The sequence below is a fragment of the Thermobia domestica genome, chromosome 9, assembly GCF_964235325.1.
Source record: "Thermobia domestica chromosome 9, izTheDome1.hap1.1, whole genome shotgun sequence".
NCBI lineage: Eukaryota > Metazoa > Arthropoda > Insecta > Zygentoma > Lepismatidae > Thermobia > Thermobia domestica.
This window is the reverse complement of record NC_137462.1, coordinates 67904328-67929190: the sequence shown is the minus strand read 5'-3', so window position 1 is coordinate 67929190 and position 24863 is coordinate 67904328. Positions and strand designations below refer to the sequence as shown.

Below are 24863 nucleotides of genomic sequence, written 5' to 3'. Positions count from 1 at the left end.
CAAGTATCATTATTTGTGAGAGTGATGTGTTCAGAATCTCATTTTTTTGTTTTTTTTACCACACTATCTTGTTATATTTTAGCCCTCATATAATTTAATTTAGTGGTGTATATTTGTCTTTAATTAGGAATAATTTTAATTTTATCTTATATTCTTCATCACAAAAAACTACTTAAAATATACAAAATAAAAGCAGTATCATGTTTCTCTGGTTTTGACGCGAACAGAGTTACAGAATGGATTAAATTCGTGACTTATGGGTCTACTGTAATGTTTATTCTTCGAAGACTATGACGATTTGATGCATGGTTAATTTAAGTGTCATAAATTACAAAATTATCTAATAATTTTGAAACATATTAAAAATTATGAATAAAATATTTTTATATTTCCAGCTAAACAAAGCCGTAATCTATCCAGAGATGTTCCAGAGAAAAAGATTGTTCTATAAAATATTTTAAAATAAATAATTTTAACTAGAAATGGCTGGAAGTATGAGAACAATTTTTGTTCTTTTCTGGAAAGACTTATTAATCCGACGAAGATATTGGTTTTTTAACCTGGTTGAAATTCTAATTGGAATTGGACTATTTCTCCTCCTGGCTTTTCCAAAAGAAAATGACATTGTTTACTACAAAGAAGCAACAGCTAAACCTCCTGCTACAGAAATTGACATAATAGCAAGTTTGAGCAGATATAGCCCGATGCAATTCCTTTATACTCCATACAACAGCTTCACTGAGGAACTGATGAATCGTATCCAATTAAGACTGATGAATGGTAAACAATATACCTCCATATATAGAGGTAAGTAGATTTTTCAGTAAATAAATAAATAAATACCGTAAATACGCGTGTAATTTTCGCCCTCGCATAATTTTCACATCCCAATTTTGAAGGGCATTTTCTGTATATTTTATTTTCCTCGCGTAATTTGCGCACGCGGAAACTTTTTGTGAAACATTTTTCCAGGAATCAATTACGGTAGCTAATGAACAATTGGCAACGCAGCAAAGCCATTGTTGTAAGGTAAGAAACCACACGACATCTTAATCAATTTTTTAATGTTATTTTTCTACACATTTAGAATTAGTTGTTTGTTGTCAATTCTTGCTACAAAGAAAATGTATACCGGTATTTTAGTGTTATTTTGACTGGGGGAAAAACTTAAATGATGTTCACTGATGTGGCTAATTTTTTCCCCCGCATAATTTACGCACCCTTGTTTCAAAACAACTTTTTTCGTTTAAAAAAGTGCGAAAATTACGCGAGTAGATACGGTATTAACCTTGAAATATATTCATAAGAATCTTTGGAAATTGAATACAACATTAATGGCACCGTTAGTTTTCTTTTCTTTCTTTTCTGAGATATAATGTTTTTTTTTTTTTTTATTTTAGTGCGGTAGTGTGTAGTAAAATTACTTTGGGACCTCGCCTGGTGAGGTCCATAAAACCGTTATTTAATCTCGTAGATAGAACAACAAATATGAATTGAATTTCCCCCTTTAAAATCACTGAAATATACTAAATATTATTATTTCAAAAATTCCCAACACAGTACAATAGTATTCTCGGGTAAACTTCACAATACACTCTCCAGCTGTGCATTAATAACTAAGACTGCTTTAAAAGATTATAGCAGAACAGGTAAGGTATTGTAAAGTATGGTAGAAAGGGTACAGTAGGGTAGGCTTAGGATCAGGGACATTTAGACCCATTTTCTTAAAATTAAGTGAGTGAAATTTCTTGTGTATGAGTGAGGATGCCAACAGGAGAAGGAATTGTAAAGTTCATCCGTATTCTCTAACAATCTACAGTATCTATAATAAATTATACTGTGTCATAATCAATGCAAGTTTCATTTTGGTGTTGTACTATTTTTATAAGAATAACAATGACAAGAAAAATAAAGTTTAATGAGAAGTGAAAAATAAAAGTGTAGTCACCATCAACACCAGGCCCGTGCTGAGTCACTAACGAGGGCGGTGGACAAGCCTACCAAAAGGGCGCCCATACAAACGTGCGTGAATATATATATATATATATATATATATATATATATATATATATATATATATATATATATATATATATAGAGAGAGAGAGAGAGAGAGAGAGAGTAACTTAATTAATATACTAAACGTCGGGAGGTGATTCCTGACACCGGAGATAAAATGAAAAGTATAGAAAGTATAGACCAAGCTGGGTGTAGAAATGCCTCTGAGCTATGACCACCTGAAAATTGTCGAGAAAATGCAACAGCAGCAGGCCCGTGCTGGGTCACTAACGAGGGCGGTGGACAAGTCTACCAAAAGGGCGCCCATACAAACGTGCGTGAATATATATATATATATATATATATATATATATATATATATATATATATATATATATATATATATATATATATATATATATATACAGTGAAACTTGTATAAAGCGGAAAGTGACGGGTCCAAATTTTGTTTCCGTTTTGGACAGAAACTACAGTATTTGTAAAGGAATTCCCATAAGAGCTGCCGGGACTTTGAAAAATGTCCGCTATGGACAGATTTCCGTCTTATTCAAGTTCCGGTTTAAGCAAGTTTCACTGTATATATATATATATATATATGTGTGTGTGTGTGTGTGTGTGTGTAACTTAATTAATAGATCTATACTAAACGTCGGGAGGAGATTCCTGACACTGGAGATAAAACTAAAGTATAGACCAACCTGGGTGTAGAAATGCCTCTGAGCTATGACCATCCGAACATTTTCGAGAAAATGTAACAGCAGCCATACTCGAGAACAAAATGTCGGATGTAAATCGTGCAAAAGGGAATATCCATTATTTTTAGTCGTAGATTCCATTAGTGTACAATCGGATGTAGTGCGTTGGCGACTTAAGGGTGACTCGCAAAGAAACTGGAGTATTCCTTGGAGTATTTTATCAAATGTTGAATGAGGAAAACGAACAACAAAAATCAAGTATACCTACAAGATTTCAACAATCAAAGGTAATAGTACATCGTTCAAATTAGGACACTTAGAATTCGAAAGAAAAAGAGATACACATGTGTGATTGATCTGTTTTGTCTCAGCACAGAATAAACTCTTGGAAGAATTTAAACGCAAAGAAGCCTTTAATGTATCACAGTTATATCTTATAGACTAATGGTAACGGATGATAAATAAACGGCTTTCTGTCCAAGTTACGAGTGTGTGAAAATGAAAAAAAAAAAAAAACTTTGAACCAAATTAGGTTTATAACAACGGTCAGGCAGCAAAGATCATGTATGATGAACGAGAGTACAAGTGATTCTTGACATGATAACAGTGATTTTTACAAAATTATGTGAATACAATTTGGACAAAAGTAAGCTGCAGCAAAAGGTTTCCTCCCCGTAATACGTAATCTCGTGGAAGATAATTCCGAGTACAGAAGGAATGAAACTCGACGAAACACAAGCTGTTGCGCGTGTTGCACAATGATACAAAGAAATGCAGAACTACCGATTTATTCTGTTTCGTACAAAGGAGGACAACTCTGAAACACTCGGAAGTACCTTATACAGTATTTGTGCAATGCAGTACGTATATACGAAACAGCTGTGAAGAATAACAGTTCACAGTCTGATATTGTCAACCGTTGACCGCATTGCAAAGATGACATTGAGGAAACAAATTTTTCCGCGTGCGGTCAAACACACCTGAAATTTTGGAGGTGATTGCCGCAGCTATGTTAACTCGAGCAACAAGGTCTTCGGCTGTCGTGGCTAGTGTTGCATACAAAAGGCGTTTCATAACCCCCAAATAAAAAATCAAGGGGCGTGGGGTAGGTTGAAAGAGGTGGTCACAACTCAGGTCAATCTCTCCCAATCCAACTATCTGGGAATGTTTTATTTAAGTAGGTCTGCATATTCCTGTCAAAATGTGCAGGTGCACTGTCATACTGGAATCACATCTGCTGTCTCATGTTCAAGGGCACATGTTCTAACAATTTTGGGAGAGAACATTAAGTAAAAATAAATTATACATACTCCCACACAGCCAGGCCGGTAATAAATAACGTTCTACCACAAAATTATCCACCATACTGCACCACGCGCTCACACTAAATCTCTCTGGTGATCGTTCGCTAGAGTTGCATGTGGATTTTTACGCCCTACACATGGCTACTGCTGGTTTCAGGACGGTATTTGATCATTCTCAGTACGTCGTCTTCAAATTCAACTGTCCACATGCTGCAATTTCCTCCGATTTCACATATTAGAAGTTAAAGAGACCCTATCTCCCGAAGCCGAATATGGAAGCGCGGAAAAAATGGAGGGACAATTACTCTCCTGTGAGGGCGACGGTTACTATATAAATGCCTTGCCTCTGGGATGTTTCCCCTTACCTCTCCATAAATGAGGTGCATATCTGCTAGCTCGTAGACAGGATAATCTGCCATTGCGCAGGCACATACAAATTAACAAAATTAATTTTACTTAAATACCAATGTCTACAGTTTTATACAACCGGAATACCTGGACACAGTGCTGTAGTCTTAAAATTTTCAGAGGGTATACGCTGTTTTGAGATCATGTATGATTGTCATGAAAGACATAGAATAAATTTTTAATGAACGATGTAAAACGCACATATTATTTCAATTAAAATATAAAGGATACATTACTGTTTTATTGTCTTAAAGCATTTTATGCTATTTTCTTGATGACACTTCCTACTTAAAACACCAATTCTCAAGACTTCCATCAACCATTCACGGCATCATTCCATCCATTCCTGCTGAGTACAAGTGCACTTCACTCCTCCGTCCCATGACTCCGGGTCCGGGCGTCCTAAAACCACTATAATTACAGTCCTTGTAGGCTATCTACTAACCTCTCTCTTACCAAACACATACGTTAACAAATTAATTCATCATAAACAGACCATAGCAAAGTTGGCGTAAAAAAAATCAGTCCATTGTGCTCGATGGTAAGTTTAAAATGTCGGGTGATCGGAACGGCACAGCCCCGAACCTGGAAGACCAGTGGCTGCCAAGGGCGCCGATCCTGCTTCCCCCAAAGCTCATGTGGGACCCCCGCATTATATCTATGAACATACCATATTTAGCATAATTTCAATACAATTTGTCTTAAAATCCTCATATATGCTTTCTGCATCTGAATGCCCCCCCCCAGATTTACAGAGAAATCGGCGCCCTTGGTGGCTGCTTGAGTTCCGAAGAACCTGGGCAATGGGGGCGCCACATCCCAAAGCCAGGTTATAATTGGAATCATGACCCAATTAAATAAATATAAACGAAACAAAAGTAGAAAGTACATTGCGCTTTAAAGCAGAAAGTACACTCTAATGATTAAGATTAAGTAGAGTGTGCCCCGCTTGTACCGCCGTGTACCCTCGACTACAGCCCTGCCTGGACACAACACGTTACCGTTGTACGCAACACTTTCTATCCTGTTATACAGCAATTCCACACGTAACATCAGAGCATCGGACTCTGTATATCACTCACAAGTTACGTCAGACTCTGTATATCACTCACAAGCCTACTATAACACGGCCATGCTAATTTATGCCATTCCACGTCAAAACTGCAATACAGCCTTCCGCGAGCCACTTGCAAGGGACGATAATTCCGTAAGTGCTGCTACGTCTAAGCAAAAGTGCCACATTCTCTTTCCTCCGTGTAGGTATTTCATCCAGCTCCAAAGTGCATAGAGAACATCGAAAAAATATTTTCCACCATTTGTTGCATGTGTTTTCTTCTAAAAAATTGTTCCACCAGTGACAAAGCAAAATATAAGTGGGCTACACTACGACACTATTTTGGTATATTCACAAAAGGAATGTAGTTTTTCGTAGCTCATCATTAAGGGGCGTTTTCCCAACTCCAAGAGAAGGAAAAAGACCCTCAAAAGTATCCGTGGAAGAAGATTTACCTAACGGATAAATTAAGTATACTGTCCCAGCGCATTTCTTTGTATCGTTATGCAACGTGTACAACATCTCGTGTCTCATCCATTTTTGTTGCTTCTGTGCACATAAGTATCATATTCCACGGAATTACATATTACGAGGTATCTGGAGAGTCCCTTGTACACTCGTTGATCACATATGATCTTTGCATTTTTGAATACTACATGTTATGTTTCTATACATGCCACCTGACTGTCCTATGCACAGTCATTTTAAACCTAATCTAGGTCAAAGGTATTTTTTCCATTTTCACACACTCGTAACTTGAACAGAAAGCCGTTCATTTATCATCCGTTATCAATAGCCTAGAAGATATAACTGTGATACGTTAAAGACTTCTTTTCGTTTATATTATTCTCCCGAGAGTTTATTCTGTGCTGAGACGAAAAAGATCAATCATACATGTTTATCTCTCTTTCTTTCGAATTCTAAGTGTTCTAATTTGAACAATGTACTATTAGTTTTGATTGTTGAAATTTTTACTTGATTGTTGTTCATTGCCCTCATTCAACGTTTCGTAAAATAGTCGAAGGAATACTCCAATTTCTTTGGGAGGCACTCTTGCGTCGCCACTGCACTATATCCAATTGTACACTAATAAGATCTACGACTAAAAATAATGGACATTTTCTTTTACCCGACTTCGATCCGATGTTTTATTCTTGACTTATGGCTGTTCTTACACTTTTCCGACAAATTTTCGTGTGATCAAGGCGCCAAAAGAAGGCATTTTTACACCCAGGTTGGTGTATACTTTTCGTTTTATATCCGTGTCAGCAGTCACCTCCTGAAGTTTATGTTAAGTTACACCCTGTATACATACTGGCGCCATTTTATGTATTAAAACCTAAAGTTAGTTTAATAACGTAAATAGCTAAACTGTGAAAACTTCTTTACTAGAGAAACACTTTTTTAGTTCTTGTAAGAATTTTTTGTCAAACAAAATGAAGCTAAATATATACTAATAAATTAATATAGCTATATTTTAGAAATACAATAGGCATTGGTCATTTCAATACTGCTTTTAAACACACAGGAATAATCACATGAGAAAAGCGTCTTACGTAAAGGGCGCACTGTATTCTTCACCGGTTCTTTACCAAGAGTATGCATTCATTGTACAGAACTGTGTCATACAGAAGAATAAATGAAACCGTTTATCTTTGATGTGTTTTCGCAGGGCGTCTTATGTAAAGATCGCACTGTACTTATCATGAGTTCTTTACCAATAATAACTGTAAGAATTTATTATTAAAAATTTTACCTTTATATATAATGTGATGTCTCGGAGGGCGCACCGGGACATGTCCCGGTGTCCCGGTGGGCCAGCACGGGCCTGAACAGCAGCCATACTCGAGAGCAAAATGTCGGATCGAAATTGTGCAAAACGGAATGCCCATTATTTTTAGTCGTAGATTCTATTAGTGTACAATCAGATGTAGTTTAGTGGCGGTGGAAGGGTGACTCCCAAAGAAACTGGAGAATTCCTCCGACCATTTGATCAAACGTTGAATGAGGAAAATGAACAACAATCAAGTATACCTACAAGATTTCAACAATCAAAAATAATAGTACATCGTTCAAATTAGAACACAAAGTTCGAAAGAAAGAGATATACACATGTGTGATTGATCTGTTTTGTCTCAGCACAGAATAAACTCTCGGAAAAAGAATTTAAATGAAAATAAGCCTTTAACGTATCACAATTATATAATATGGACTAGCGGTAACGGATGATAAATGAACGGCTTTCTGTCCAAGTTACGAGTGTGCGAAAATGGAAAAAATAACTTTGAATCAGATTAGGTTTATAACGACAGTCAGGATGCAAAGATCATGTATGATGAACGAGAGTACAAGCGATTCTTGACATGATAACAGTGATTTTCACAAATGATGTGAATACAGTTTGGGCAAAAGTATGCTGTATTAAAAGGTTTCCTCTCGTAATACGTAATTCCTTGGAAGATTATAATTCCGAGCACAGAAGCAATGAAACTCGACGAAACACAAGCTGTTGCACGTGTTACAGAATTATACGAAGAAATACAGAACTACCGATTGATTCTGTTTCGTACAAAGGAGGATAAAGTGAAACACTCAGAAGTACCTTGTACGGTATTTGTGCAATGTACTACGTGTGCACGAAATAGCTGTGAAGAATAACAGTTCACAGTCTGATATTCTCAACCTTTCATCGTATTGCAAAGATGACATTGGCGAAGCAAATTTTACTGCGTGCGGTCAAACACACGTGAAATTTCGAAGGTGATTGCCGCAGCTATGTTAACTCGACCAACAAATTCTTCGGCTGTCATGGCTAGTGTTGCATACAAAAGGCGTGTCATTAGCCCCAAATAAGAAATCAAGGGGTGTGAGGTGGTCATAACACAGGTCAATCTCTCCAAATCCAACTGTCTGGGAATGTTTCATTTAAGTAGGTCTGCATATATCTGTCAAAATATGCAGGTGCACTGTCATGCTGGAATCACATCTGCTGTCTTATTTTCAAGGGCACATGTTCTAACAATTTTGGGAGAACAATACGCAAAAATAAGTGATACGTACTCCCACACAGGCAGGCCAGCAATAAATAAGGTCCTATCCTACCACAAAATTATCCACCATACTGCACCCCGCGCTCACACTTCATTACAGTTGCATGTGGATTTTTACGCCCTACACATGGCTATTGCTAGTTTCAGAACGGTCTCTGATCATTCCCAGTACGCAGTCTTCAAATTCAACTGTCCACATGGTGCGATTTTCTCCGACTTCACGTATGGGAAATTGAAGAGACCCTATTTCCCGAATGCGAATATGGAGGGATGGAAAAAATACAGGGAAAGTTACTCTCATATGAGAATGACGGTTATGATATAAACGCCTTGCCTCTGGAATATTTCCCCTTGCCTTTCCATAAATGAGTTGCATATCTGCCAGCTCGTGGACAGGGTAATTTGCCATTGCGCAAACAAATACAGATTAACAAAATTAATTAATTTTACTTAAACACCAATGTCTACACTTTTACACGACCGTGAATACCTGGACACAATACTCTACCGTTGTACGCAACACTTCCTATCCTGTTATACAGCAAATACACACGTAACATCAGAGCATCGGACTCTGTATATCACTCACAAGGTGTGTCAGATGCCTACTATAACACAGCCACGCTAATTTATGCCATTTCACATCAAAACTGCAATACAGCCTTCCGCGAAACACTCTTAAGTGGCACAGCAGGGACGATAAATCCGTAAGTGCTGCTACGTCTATGCAAAGGTGCCACATTCTCTTTCCTTCGTGTAGGTATTTCATCCACCTCCAAAGTACATAGATTACGTCGAAAAAATATTTTCCACCATTTGTTGTATGTGTTTAGAAACAATTTTCTTCTAAAAGATTGTTCCACCAGTGACACAATCAAAATGTAAGTGGGCTACACTACGACACTATTTTGGTAAACTCACAATAGGAATGTAGTTTTTCGTAGCACAGGATTAAGGGGCGTTTTCCCAACTTCAAGAGAGGGGTAAAGCCCCTCGAAAGTATCCCTGGAAGATTTACCTAACGGATAAATTAAGTATACTGCTGTTAAGTATACTGTAGCATTTCTTTGTATCATTATGCAACGTTTACAACATCTGATGTTTCTACCATTTTTGTTGCTTCTGTGCACAGAAGTATCATATTCCACGGAATTATATATTACGAGGATGCAATCCTTTAATGCTGCTTACCTTCACCCCATATGATCTGGAGAATTCCTTGTAGACTCATATATCATATATGATCTTTGCATGTTATGTTTCTTTATATGCCGTCTGACTGTCCTATGTACAGTCATTTTAAACCTAATCTAGGTCGAAGTTATTTTTTCCATTTTCACACACTCGTAACTTGGTCAGAAAGTTGTTCATTTATCATAAGTTATCAATAGCCTAGAAGATATAACCGTGATACGTTAAAGACTTCTTTTCGGTTATATTATTCTCCCGAGAGTATATTCTGTGCTTAGATGAAATAGATCAATCACACATGCGTATCTCTCTTTCTTTGGAATTCCAAGTGTTCTCATTTGAACGATGTACTATTACTTTTGATTGCTGAAATCTGGTACTTGATTGTTGTTAGGGATGCGCACGAGACGAGTCGAGACAGGATTTTCCTGACAAAATTCGAGTCGAGACACAGCTCTTCCAATAGAAAAATATACATTTTTCGAGTCGAGACATCACTTTTACAGCACATTTTCGAGACGAGTCAACCACAAATCTTGTCTTGTGCGCATCCCTAATTGTTGTTCATTGCCCTCATTCGACGTTTGATAAAATAGTCGAAGGAATACTCCAGTCTCTTTGGGAGGCACTCTTGCGTCGCAACTGCACTATAGCCGAATCTACACTAATGGGATGTATAACTGTAAATAATGGACATTCTCTTTTACCCGACTTCGATCCAATGTTTTATTCTTGATTTATGGCTGTTCTTACATTTTGCCGACAAATTTTCGTGTGATCAAGGCGCCAACAGGAGGCATTTTTACACCCAGATTGGTGTATACTTTTCGTTTTATATCCGTGACAGGAGTCACCTCCTGAAGTTTATGTTAATTAAGTTACACCCTATATATATATATATATATATATATATATATATATATATATATATATATATATATATATATATATATGTGTGTGTGTGTGTGTGTGTGTATGTATGTATGTATGTATACATAGGGCGCCATTTTAAGTATTAAAACCAAAAGTTTATTTAATAACGTAAATAGCTAAACTGAGAAAACTTCTTTACTAGAGAGGCGTTTTTTAGTTCTTGTAAGATTTTTCTTCAAACAAAATGAAGCTAAATATATACTAATAAATCAATATAGCTATAGTTTAGAAATACAATAGGCACTGATTATTTCAATACTGCTCTAAAACACACAGGAATAATCACATAACAAGGGCACTTTACGCAAAGGGCTCAGGTGTATATTCATTATACAGAACTGTGCCATACAGAAGAATAAATGAAACCGTTTATCTTTGATGTGGTTTCGCAAGGGCGCCTTTGCAAAGGGCGCACTGTACCCTTCATGATTTTTTTCAACCAAAAGTAACAGTATGTATTCATTGTACAGAACTGTGCCATACAGAAGGATAAATGAAACCGTTTATCTTTGATATGGTTTCGCAAGGGTGCCTTTGCAAAGGGCGCACTGTGCCCTTCATGATCTTTTATAAAACCAAAAATAACAGTATACATTCATTGTACAGACTGTGCCACACAGAAGGATAAATGAAACCGTTTATCTTTGATGTGCTTTCGCAAGGGCGCCTTTGCAAAGGGCGCACTGTACCCTTCATGAGTTTTTTTTACCAAAAGAAACAGTATGTATTCATTGTACAGAACTGTGCCATACAGAAGAATAAATGAAACCGTTTATCTTTGATGTGGTTTCGTAAGGGCGTCTTATGTAAAGATCGCACTGTAATTATCATGGGTTCTTTACCAATAATAACTGCAAGAATTTATTATTAGAAAATGGACCTTTATATATATATATATATATATATATATATATATATATATATATATATATATATATATATATATATAATGTGATGTTTCGGAGGGCGCACCGGGACATGTCCCGGTGGGCTAGCACGGGCCTGATTAGCACACATCCGCACCAGCACAAAGCAGAAATTAGTATATACATCCGCACCAGCATTTATGCTTTGACCCAGAGGGCCTACACAGAGAAATGCGGAACAGATGCTCCAAACAAATCCTTCATCAAGCGACTGTACGAGAAACTCCACAAAACAGGTATTATAGTGAACACATCGAGAAGCAATGGATCAAGGTTGTTAACAGAAAAAATGTCGATTGATGTGCAAGCTGCATATGATGTGACTACGAAAAATAATCAGCGTGACGTCGGTCCGAGCTCTCCATTGGCAGTGTACACACAACATTACGGAAATGTTTAAAATTGTAGCTTAGCCCTATAAAGTTAGAGCGGTACAGTAACTGCCACCTGAAGACATGGATGCCCAGAAAGACTATTTATGAAATAGTCGTTGGCTCGTGGAATCTGTGACACCGGGTCAGTGACACCCACATGTGCTGAAGGAGTTACCTCTGCACTCACTAGAGATGCAAGGGCTCGGAAAAAAACCGGCTTTTTTTTGGAAAAAAACTCGGTTTTTTCTGCTTTGCTTTTTTGCTTCGGAAATTTTGGGCTTTTTTCAAAATACTGCTTTAAATTGATAAAACAGACTTTGTATCGCTTCTCTATAACACAAAAAATCATTTAATTAGTGGTTGATGCTGATAATAATATAAAACATCGAAAATAAACTATGAATTTCGAAAAAATATTTCAAACAATTTTTCTTCAACATATTTACATTATGAATTCCACAGGATTAACCAATGTATATAATAAGAATTTTTTAACCTCCTATATACAAAAGCAAGCAGAATTGGCAAGAACCGTGGTTGTTTTTGAAAATGCCAAAAACCCGTTTTTGGGGGGATATTTAAACCAGGCTTTTTTGGTTTAAACCAGGCTTTTTTGACTTAGATTTTTTGCTTTATGTATTTATATTACATATTCACAGAAATAGCCTAAGTTTGTTTCGCCTTGATGTTATTATGCAACAGCGGGGTTATGCCGGAAGAACTCCCATAAGCTTAAAGAAGTGCGGTCAGTAAATTTCTTAAGTTGAGAATCTCCCGCCCTAGCCATTGGGAAAATCCCGTCATTACTTGAAATGTAAGACAATAACGGGAAAATCCTGTTATTGCTTTGCATGTAAAATTTAAAGGTCAACGTACCATAATCAGTACGCTAAAACTGAGGTATTAAATTACAAATTTAGTACCGGTACGTAGATATCATTGAAAGTCCAATCCAAGCTAATGTTGGAAGCTACGTAGGCAATCGATAAATTTTGCCAATTTCTATCAATATATTTAAGCAATATTGGCTTCTTTATAAAACAACACGCATTTAGGCATGTAGAAATATACAATTTGGTTTGTTTCGTATATTTAGGCTTAACATCCTTACGAAATACCGAGGTTATCAAGGAGAAGACTTTCGCTTAAACTGACATCCGAACCGCTACTTGGGTTACACATGAAAGAAGGATTGTGGTTCGACCGAGATGAACATGGGACACCTTGATTAAAAGGTGAAAGGGAAATAAAACTATTGCAGGTGGTTTGATATCTGGAAACGTTACCATGAAGTTCACACGATTCGCATTTTTCATTCTTTTTATTTTTGTGGTTTAAACCAGTTATTAAAAAAAAAGTTGGTGTAAATCAGCCAACCCTAAAAGTAAACACTTCTTTTTAAAGAATACACAAATAACTAGCAAAATAGTATGTAGTATTTTTACTTCAAAATATTCCATACCCTCTTTTTGAAACAAAATAAAATTAAAATAAAACATAAGAGAAATACTTAGATTTATATGATACACTTAAAGACTGCACATCTAGAACTTTTGGTTCTGTATATTCTTGAAATTCTACAGTTAAGTTTTATAGAACCACCATGACAGTTTACCCAATCCTCAAGTTTTCTGAATTTTTAACAAGAGGGATTCAACATATCATTACGGAACTCCCCCCCCCCCCAAAAAAAAAAGACTACGGAATATATTTAAGTTAAGCTAAATACAACTGCACAACGAACATGACTGAGTGATTAATTTTTGCGCTTCTATCGGGAAGTCCGGGATTCAACCAGCATTCGACCATTCTGTCAAAGCTTTTCTTCATTCCATCTGTGAATGTAGAAATAGTGCGTGTACTGTGAGTTGGGCGACTTCCTTTTTTATTGTTTTTAAATCGTTATTATTACTAATTACCAGCAGTGACGGTTTTGCGAAGGTTAGGGGGGCGGTCTTTCGGACTGAAGCCCGTTCCCCAAAGTTACGGAATGTCTGCAACAAACGAAATATCTATTATTTATGCCTTTACTCATAAACTTTAAGCTCCCGTCAAATAAAAATTACGAATGTTTAAAAAAACTAAACATTAGTAAGAAACCCTTCCCAAAATACTTTTCTAAATCCGCCACTGATTCTCAGTATAAAATGATTTTTAAAGTTGTGTTCGGAAGATTATTGCTAAACATATAAACGAAACGAAATATTAGTTATGCCTGTACTCATAAACTTCAAGCACTTCCCAAATAAAATTAGGACTTTTTAGGAAACGAAACAATCAGAAAAAACCCTCCTAAAGTACTTTTCTAAATCCGCTACTGATTATTTGTATAAATTGGTATTCAAGGTTGTGTCCGGAAAATTATTGCTAAATCACTTCACAGCTACAGTATAACAGAAATGTGGAAGTACGGTTTGACGGATATATTGAAAAACGTACGCTTTGACGGATAAATAGAAAAACGGGCAGTAGGAATATTGGATTTTGTGCTCAAAAGTAGGAGAGGTATTAGAACAATGGATTGCCGACAAACACCATTGTAATCGTAGCAGATGCTTCTTTTGGAGCTGTCACCTATTTTCATCATTGTGTCAATTAAAAAAAGAACAAGCTGTCAATTTAATGTGAGATATGGATGTTGCACAATACTTTAACCATGGGAGGTGAGAAAGACATGTCAAATAAGTTAGTTTCATGTATTTAGAAACATGGGAAACTCTGGATAAACAACAAATGTTAAAAGATATTGACTGTCTAAGATGTAAGGCGTAGGAGGGAGGGAGCCCTTTGATGGGTGAAGAGAAACGAACGTAACATAGACACCTGCTTGTATGTGTGTGTTCCAGAATGCTGGAGTTGGGGGGAGCGAACTGTGCTCTGGACATTGCTTAATTGGGGGGACTGTGATTTTTACTGCATGGAAACTGAAAAATATGTGAAAAAGAAAGAAATAGGAATCATTATTCTAACGACAGAGAATGTAAGAATGAGATAGGTACGTGTCACTTTTTAAAAGTTAATGTATTGCCCCATATTGAGGGAACCGCACATAAGATGGAGGGGTGAAGTGTGTTTTTTGTTTTGTGAGCAAAGGACCACTTTAAACCGGCGTGCGACTTGTTACGCATTTTGTTAAGACCTTGCCATATACGTAGAGGGGAGAGAAAGGGTGGCCCTTCCTACCTGACTTGCAAAGAGGAAAAAAAAAAAAAAACTGAATGAATTGTGTACGCAAGACAACTTTCACTATTGTGCTTTTTGGAAGAAGTCTTCAAACAAGATTTCTTTAGGTATTTTCACATAAATGATTTTATCCTTTTAAAAACTAGAGTAATGAATTAATTATTTATGAATATTAATGAAATGATAATGAATATTAATGAGATGGTAATGAATATTAATGAGGGGGTATTTTATGTACTGATATTGTATTTTCAGTAGCTGATATGTGATTTTAGCATAGAATATCATGTTTTGGATATTGTATGGGTCTAATGGTGTACGAAGCTTAGACGAATGACAAATTGCATGTATATATGATTACTTTGTAAGTGGGGTACATGTATGTGTAGCTGATATGTGATTTTAATATAGAATATCATTTTTTGGATATTGTATGGGTCTAAGGGTGTACGAAGCTTAGACGAATGACAAATTGCATGTATATATGATTACTTTGTAAGTGGGGTACATGTATGTGTAGCTGATATGTGATTTTAATATAGAATATCATTTTTTGCATATAGTATGGGTCTAATGGTGTACGAAGCTTAGAGGAATGACAAATTGCATGTATATATGATTAGTTTGTAAGTGGGGTACATGTATGTGTAGCTGATATGTGATTTTAGCATAGAATATTGTCTTTTGGATATTGTATGGGTCTAATGGTGTACGAAGCTTAGACGAATGACAAATTGCATGTATATGTGATTAGTTTGTAAGTGGGTACATGTATGTGTAGGTGATATGGGATTTTAGCATAGAATATCATGTTTTGGATACTGTATGGGTCTAATGGTGTACGAAGCTTAGACGAATGACAAATTGCATGTATATATGATTAGTTTGTAAGTAGGTAGATGTATGTATGTAAGTATATTGGTTTTTGATATCGGGACAGGAATATATGTATCATATTGTAGACATATTATCTTTCGTTTGCATGTAAGTGTTTTAAGCATGTGTTGTTGGTTGCGTAGCTTTAGGGGCTATACTAGGCTGGATGCAAACACCTGAAGTGTTTCTATTGTAGGGTTATATATATTGTAGAGTTGTATATGTTGTTGTGATGATATGTTATGTGAATGCAAACACATGAACTGATTATATTGTAGCCTTATAATTTGATTGCTTATGTATATAGATTACCTTGAATACCATGTTAGAATGTATATATTGTGGTTTTTTTTACGTACGCAGATACTTGTTAGACATGTTGTAGTGGTATTTGAAGCACAAAGGATATCACTATGTTATAACCCATTTACATATAGATATCTTTTCACTACAGTATTCTAATGTCTTATATTGATACCTTTACTTACTTCTAAGATGCTTGTTTACCTTATAGAAGACATTATGACATCAACATGGTTTCCAACTTGGAATCATTTATTGTATGAACATAAAATACGTATAAATAACCTTATATGAAGCATAGGTATTCTTTCTTTATCTTATATAGAATGCAGATACTTCGTATTATATGAATATTTGTTTGGAGAAATAAAACATATTATTATAAATTGTAACGCTTTATTGTATTTATATACTCTACAATATTGTATTTTGCAATATTGGCATATTGATATACATATATAGATATATTTAAATAAGATATTTACTATACTTAGAATATTCTTAATAACTTATTGACATATTTACATTATATATACGTACAAGTACCAACAGATAGGAAAAACTTATGGACATATTTGATGATATTATGACCATGTTATGACATTATAGTACCTTTAGACAGTTTACTATTTACATATATACAGAATACCATTCATTTCACGCACTTAATACTTTGATAACCATATGGCAATGTTCTATAGTCAGTAATACTGTTATGATTTAATCGTCGTCTTTTATTTTGAACTTTTTGATGTGTTTTAGTTTCAGACTTGGATACGATGACAAACCCAGGCTTACGAACAATTCTTCCTGGATTGTGTAACTGTTTTTTCTCAGCTTTATCCCGAACTAGTTGATAAAAATGATCAAAGTTAATTTCTTGTCGTGTACGATGATTTAAAGTTATTCCTCTAATTTTAAATACATAATCTACTTTACCTGTTTGAACTTCTTTCATTCTATAGGCATAATTTTTTGGCCCTAAGCCTATAAATGCATCAATTTCCCACCCATCAGGAACTTCATTAGTTAACTGACCTAAATAGGAACCCAAAGAAAGTGGAGGCTTTTCATTACGTTGCTGCACAAACATAATACTATCAGTGTCGCAGTACAATACACGCTCAGGATGTATAGCTGTTAGTAACTCGTAAAGTTTTAGACGCGCCCACGATGTGATGAAGGCTGCAAGGACAACATTGGAAAATTTCCATGGCTTGTTTTTGTTTTCAATGTTCTTATATGATACAATGAGATGGCGCTCTCCAATAGGCAATACAGTTTGTACCTCATATTGTGGTGCCCATAGATAACTTAAAAATTTTTCTGGTGTATATACAATTACAGATTGAGATAAATCTGTTCTTTGTCCCCATTTTCCATACAAGGAATTGAGAAATATTTTGGAAATATATCTTAGACCAGGATTTGATTCAATGTTATTTTCCGTTAACTGAATGCATTCATGTTCATAATAGTCTGTAATATATTTTTCTTGATCTTGTTTAGTTTTGCACCAGCTAGGAAATCCTGAAGACTCCTGCTTCATTTTTAAGAAGGAATTGACATAATCTTTAAACAGATTATTTTGTGAATCGGATAATTTGAATTCCCAAATCTCGATAATTTGTAGAATTTTGTATCCGAGATTTAAAGCCATATGAAGTTCAGGAGTACAGTATGTACCAGTAAGGACACGCTCGGCATCATTATGGATGCAATTGTTCTCACTTTGTTCCATACACGTACGACATAACCCAAACAAAAGGCGATCATTACATGTATATGGTAAAATTGGAAAATATAAGTCTTTGGGAGGTAAGATACTACATTTCACTAATCCATGAATACTTTGCACTTGTGGAAAGTCAGGCCCCTTGTATATTATAGGTTTACCTATAGGCAATGGCTTACGTGCCATTACCCACGGATAAAGACTGGTAATATCATAATATGCCACAAACTCTTCGCTGGTACATTCGTACAAGGCATTAAAACATTCTGTACGTCCCCCATGAAAACTATCTTTAGGTACCAGATGGTTGACAAGATCATGACACTGTGTTTGAATAAACTGTTGTAATTTTTTTATCATTTTTTACCATGAGGTCCCATTCACATTCCCACATTTCAATGACATTAAGATTTAATTTTTTAAGAAATGCTATTTTTGTGGTGGTGTTTTCATACCGATCTTGTACTGATGTACCTTGCTTAGAGGATGAATCTAGGGACACGTGTCGTAGTGTAGGATAACAGTTTAAACACCCGTGATAGTAACATCCATGAAATTCGTAAACTGTATTTGTTTCAGTTTCAAATCCATCAACCTTATACCTCCCAAATCGTTTTTCCAAACCATTTCCAGAATGAAGAATTTTATTACCAGTAGTACGTTCTAAGTATCGCAGCCAGTACATTGTCTTCAGACTTTGACGATCACGATGGTCAAACCCATAAGGTGGAATAATTGGAATAATTTCTTTGGGTAAATATAAGGTACGATATGTTAGTATTGCCAAACTAGCAATAGTTGGTGCAGCGATAAAACATTGGATACCATTTGTTTTGTCTTCAATTAAGTTTGAAAATTTAATGACAGCCTCTGCTAAAATTTTAACATCATTCCGACAATATTCAATCATTCCTTTTGGAGATTATACTCCTCATTACTTGCAACACGTTCTTTGTGCCATATGATAAGTTGCTCTCGATCTTCAGTGCTCCTTGAATCAGCATCAAAATATTTTAGATCAGGAATTTTGCCTATATAATTTTGGTTTTCTAATGTATTAAACAAGTACGGAAAATCTCCTTTTCGTAAATTTGCAGAAAGACCTAACGTCTTAGGTAATTTAGATAATTTAACTCCCATATACAAATATGTGTCACGAAAGTAAATCTTTTGTCCTAAACGCATTTCAATAATTTTTTGCCCTGACATTATTACTTCAGGTGTAAAATGATGGTTTATGATCAAAGTTTTAGCACAGAATTGCATATCATAATTACTGCCATTATGGGAAAGCACAGTGATTTTTTTAAACATTGGTCGAGTTATTAATACATGATTAACAAATTCTTCAATGTTGTGAAAATCAAACGAACGGAATCCATTTTTATCGCCGCATACAAAGCATGTATCATCAAGCTTCATGTCCTTACACTTGTAACAAGCATGAATACAATTTACGAAATTTACGCGATGTTCTTGTTCTCCTTGTTCATTTTTAGGAAGCAACATTGTTTCTACATCAAAGATAATGTAAAAAAAGGTATCTACATGTTGCATCATAGCCGTTTGAACAAAACAAATATGGTCATCTATTACATATGAGTAACATGTTTTACAATAACGTTCACCACATTCATGTTGAGACCTGCGTGAACGCATGTCAATCATATCACCACATTGGACACAAATTTTCTTTGTTTCGCATAAACTTTTTCCGGAAACATTTATTGTTTTATGATTAGCAAAACATTCTTCTGAAGAAAACAGTCTATGACAATTAATGCATTCACGTTTAATATTATTATCATTATTACAAACATTGTGATACTTTTCACACATTGGGCATTTGAAGTTACACTTATGATTTTCTGTACGATGATAACCTTCCAAACAATACTGACAATAATTTTTCTTGTTTAATAGTGTTGTAATACTAGCAATTAATTCATAGTGTCCCTCAGTATACAAAATTAAAATTTTCTTTGATGCATATATTCCAGGATAAATTACATTGTAGTTTCGAGTTAAACGATTTTTTTCGTAAACAACAATTTGATAATGAGGTGCTAGCTTATTTTGAAACTTTTTTACATCATCAATAGTACATCCATCATGGATTTCAATGTCAACTTTAGCACTAACACACAAATCCTTTGCTTGTTTCATCAATTGTTCAGAATGATTTTTCAATTCATATACGTAATTATAACGATGATCAGCTCTACCCATTCCAAGAATAATACTCTTGGGAAGACAATACACATCCTTTTGTACAGGAATAGTACATTGATGCATGTGTGTTACAAGATCAACATATTTTGATGAACCCATAGTTCGTCCCCTACCTTTACGTAAATCAACAATATGAATTTTGAAATTTACTTTATCACCTAATAAATAATTTTCATTACTATTTAAAACATTTTCATTTTTACGAAATAAAATGTCGGAGCTTAAATTTGACTTTTGACGCCACGAAATGTATATTGGTTTATTAATTGTGGAAGCAGAACTTTCTATTGTTATACCAACATACATATCATCATCGGCATCATTTAAAACATGATCCTTTACAAATTCAAATAACAACTGAATATATTTTTCAGGATCATCTATTCCGCTAGTGTGCATACGTTCAATTGTAACTTCCTTTCCCGTAAGTCCAAAATAAGTATAATGTTTGGTTCTATTATTAACAATACGAAAATATTCATTTGTTTTACCACTCCCATACATGGTAGGTTGTGATAGATTATTAGTATTAGGACTTGGAAAGTTTATAAAATTTTCCATGAAAACGCTAAAATCATTTGTAGTTAAACTATTAGCTTTTCCTTCAGACACAAGTTCCATAAACTTCTCACGAGCTAAATTCTTTATATTATCTTGACGAAAGAAGTCTACATGATATAAATCAATAATATCTTTTGCAGACTTACATTTTTTCAAAACAACATGAGGATCACAACCAAAATGCATAAACAACGCCTGCAATAACTTGGAATAAGCTTCATTGCTTACCCTTGCACCCGTAGCATGACATTGTGTTATCACTTCCCATGTAAATAAAACTTCGTTTGGATTTTCATATCCACGTGCTTCTTGTGCCGCCAACATGGTACAGATGACAGACTGTTCTTCCATTGTGTGATTGACACACTAAATATGTAATTGCAATTTGAATTTTTGTCTTATACAATAAATATTTTACACAATGATGTACACAGAACTGATATTTCTTTCACAGTTTTTAAATGATAAGGTTTCGTAAGTAGACTTTTATGATATAATTCACAATGTGTTGACCAAAGATACACTTTTTAAGATTTTTTTTTACACTTACCAGTAAGTATAATAATAAAACTTTCCCGAACTTGTTTCAGTTCACAACAGATTTAGTTGTAAGTTTACCGACACTACACTTAAAAGGTTGTCGGCAATTGCACTAACACTTGCCGTTAACCACAATGATAAAACTTCCCGTAACTTTTTTCAGTTTAGTATCGATGCACTACCACTTGTCACTCAATAAATATATTTTAGTTTACCGAAGATATACTTTTAAGTTTATCGGTTAATCCTTTAGCACTTTCCGATAATTGTAATTTACAAACTGCCGTAATAAAATTGATTTAGACTAATTACAGCACGCAAAGTACAAACAGGAAGTGTGTTTACTTTTTATTGATTGTTTATTATCAACACTAATAAATGGAAATTCCAAGAACTCCACACGAAGATTCCCGAAGATTGCCGAAGGTTCCCGAAGTTTCCCGAACATGGCCGAACCTAATCGAAGATGAACATGAGAGTTTATCCACAATTCCTGTACATGTTGGTTAATGTATCACACGAATGGTTCCGAAAATTACCGAACTTAACCGAAGATGGACATAAGAATGTATGAACAATTCCTGTACACGTTTAGTAAATGTAACTTCCAAAAGACTTGTAACTTTAAGATATATTTCAAAGTTTATTATTATTAGATGTAACTTTGTAACAAAATCGGTATTTTAAAATAAATGATTTAACAACAGAGAGTATACCAATAATTGGCTTTACTTTAACACTAGTAATTCTATAGTGCGCGGCGCGGCTTGCTGCGCGGGATTTATAGTTTAAAATTTAATCTCGTACCCAAACACACTTAGTTTTTGTAATCTCGTACCCAAACGCAGTTAGCTTTGTAATCTCGTACACAGGTGCTTTAACATATTTTAAATTAGTAACAGTAATATTACATAATGTGATATAATTTGTAAATGCACTATTAAAGTTTGCAACACTTCAAATAATTATAGCTACTTGTTTTGTATGCTTTTCCACTGTGTTATTGGCCTTTAAAAAATTCCTTTGTTAGTAGTGCTAAAAATTTGTTTGTCTACATTGCTACAGGTGTTTAAATTGGTTTAAACCGGTTTAAACTAGTTTATTGTTTTTTCTTAACAGAACACTCATAGAGTGTGATCGTATTTAAATTGCTGTGCAAGCTCATTATTTATTTAACCTTTCGTAATATTCATTGGATCGTTTGTTACTCAAACTCTTTATTTATTTAACCTCTCGTAATAAATTACTCGAACACTTCGTGTGAGCATACAAAATATGTTCCGAAAAATACTAAAATGTGTCAGCATACGGAAGATAATTTGAAAATAATTAAAAATGAAGTAAACTTAGAATTAATTCCGATAGAAACACAAAGTAACATAGTTACAAATATTTTATTCGTTCGCTTGATTAGCAGCTCAGAGGAATTACATTCCGAAAATATTAAAATTAACAAAACATAAATATAAAAAAATTATTTTAGCATGACACAAGATGATTAAACTTAAAATTTATTACATGAAGCTCTTTGATTGTTAAATGGAGAAGTAAACTTTAAGTCAGTGTTGCAATTGAATACAGAAACTATCAGTAAAAGTACAAGTTCCCAAAAGTAAAATGTAGAAACAAAACTTAAAACACAATGTTGCAATCTAAATTGGAAAGAAAATTAAAAATACAACTTACAAACAAAATGTAGAAACCGAAAATAAAATTGCAGAAGCAAAATTAATACTACAAGTTTAAAAAAAAAAATTGAAACTGACATGAAAATACATAAACAAAATTAAAACAACGCTACAATTTAAATTTAAAGTACAAGTTCCCAAAAGTAAAGTGCAGAAACAAAACTTAAAACACAATGTTGCAATCTAAATTGGAAAGAAAATTAAAAATACAACTTACAAACAAAATGTAGAAACCGAAAATAAAATTGCAGAAGCAAAATTAATACTACAAGTTTAAAAAAATTGAAACTGACATGAAAATACATAAACAAAATTAAAACAACGCTACAATTTAAATTTAAAGTACAAGTTCCCAAAAGTAAAGTGCAGAAACAAAACTTAAAACACAATGTTGCAATCTAAATTGGAAAGAAAATTAAAAATACAACTTACAAACAAAATGTAGAAACCGAAAATAAAATTGCAGAAGCAAAATTAATACTACAAGTTTAAAAAAAATTGAAACTGACATGAAAATACATAAACAAAATTAAAACAACGCTACAATTTAAATTTAAAGTACAAGTTCCCAAAAGTAAAGTGCAGAAACAAAACTTAAAACACAATGTTGCAATCCAAAATGTAAAAGAAAAAATTAAAAGTATAACTTTAAAACACAATGTTACATTACAAATTCCGAAACAAAATAAAAATTACAACTAAAGAAATCAAAAATGTAAACTGAAAAACTAAAAATGCAGGAATAAAAAATTTTAAAGTACACAATGTTGCAATCTAAATCGCAAAATGAAAATAACAAGGAGGAAACAAATTTTAAAAAATGCAAAACTGAAAACAAAAAATACAAAATAAGATTAAAACAATGTTGCAATCGAAAATACAGAAAGAAAATAAAAATACAAACATAAAACATATACGAAACATTATGTAGTAGTATAGCACGTCATTATTTTAATAACATGAGTTTGCACCAGCTTTGGTGAGATTTGCGGACAAAGTTGGTGAGATCTACGTGCTATACTACTACATAATGTTTCGTATATGTTTTATGTTTGTATTTTTATTTTCTTTCTGTATTTTCGATTGCAACATTGTTTTAATCTTATTTTGTATTTTTTGTTTTCAGTTTTGCATTTTTTAAAATTTGTTTCCTCCTTGTTATTTTCATTTTGCAATTTAGATTGCAACATTGTGTACTTTAAAATTTTTTATTCCTGCATTTTTAGTTTTTCAGTTTACATTTTTGATTTCTTTAGTTGTAATTTTTATTTTGTTTCGGAATTTGTAATGTAACATTGTGTTTTAAAGTTATACTTTTAATTTTTTCTTTTACATTTTGGATTGCAACATTGTGTTTTAAGTTTTGTTTCTGCACTTTACTTTTGGGAACTTGTACTTTAAATTTAAATTGTAGCGTTGTTTTAATTTTGTTTATGTATTTTCATGTCAGTTTCAATTTTTTTTAAACTTGTAGTATTAATTTTGCTTCTGCAATTTTATTTTCGGTTTCTACATTTTGTTTGTAAGTTGTATTTTTAATTTTCTTTCCAATTTAGATTGCAACATTGTGTTTTAAGTTTTGTTTCTGCACTTTACTTTTGGGAACTTGTACTTTAAATTTAAATTGTAGCGTTGTTTTAATTTTGTTTATGTATTTTCATGTCAGTTTCAATTTTTTTTAAACTTGTAGTATTAATTTTGCTTCTGCAATTTTATTTTCGGTTTCTACATTTTGTTTGTAAGTTGTATTTTTAATTTTCTTTCCAATTTAGATTGCAACATTGTGTTTTA

General features: G+C 34.0%; 1 protein-coding gene across 1 annotated transcript in view; it reads left to right on the top strand.

Moving 5' to 3' along the window:
- Positions 1 to 401: 401 nt before the first annotated feature.
- Positions 402 to 24863, top strand: part of LOC145660864 (phospholipid-transporting ATPase ABCA3-like) — a 172046-nt gene continuing 147584 nt past the window's right edge. Inside the window, exon 1 of the mRNA XM_081726291.1 lies at positions 402 to 807. Coding sequence (XP_081582417.1) covers positions 483 to 807 — 325 coding nt within the window. The 5' untranslated portion in view covers positions 402 to 482. The remainder of the gene's footprint in view (positions 808 to 24863) is intronic.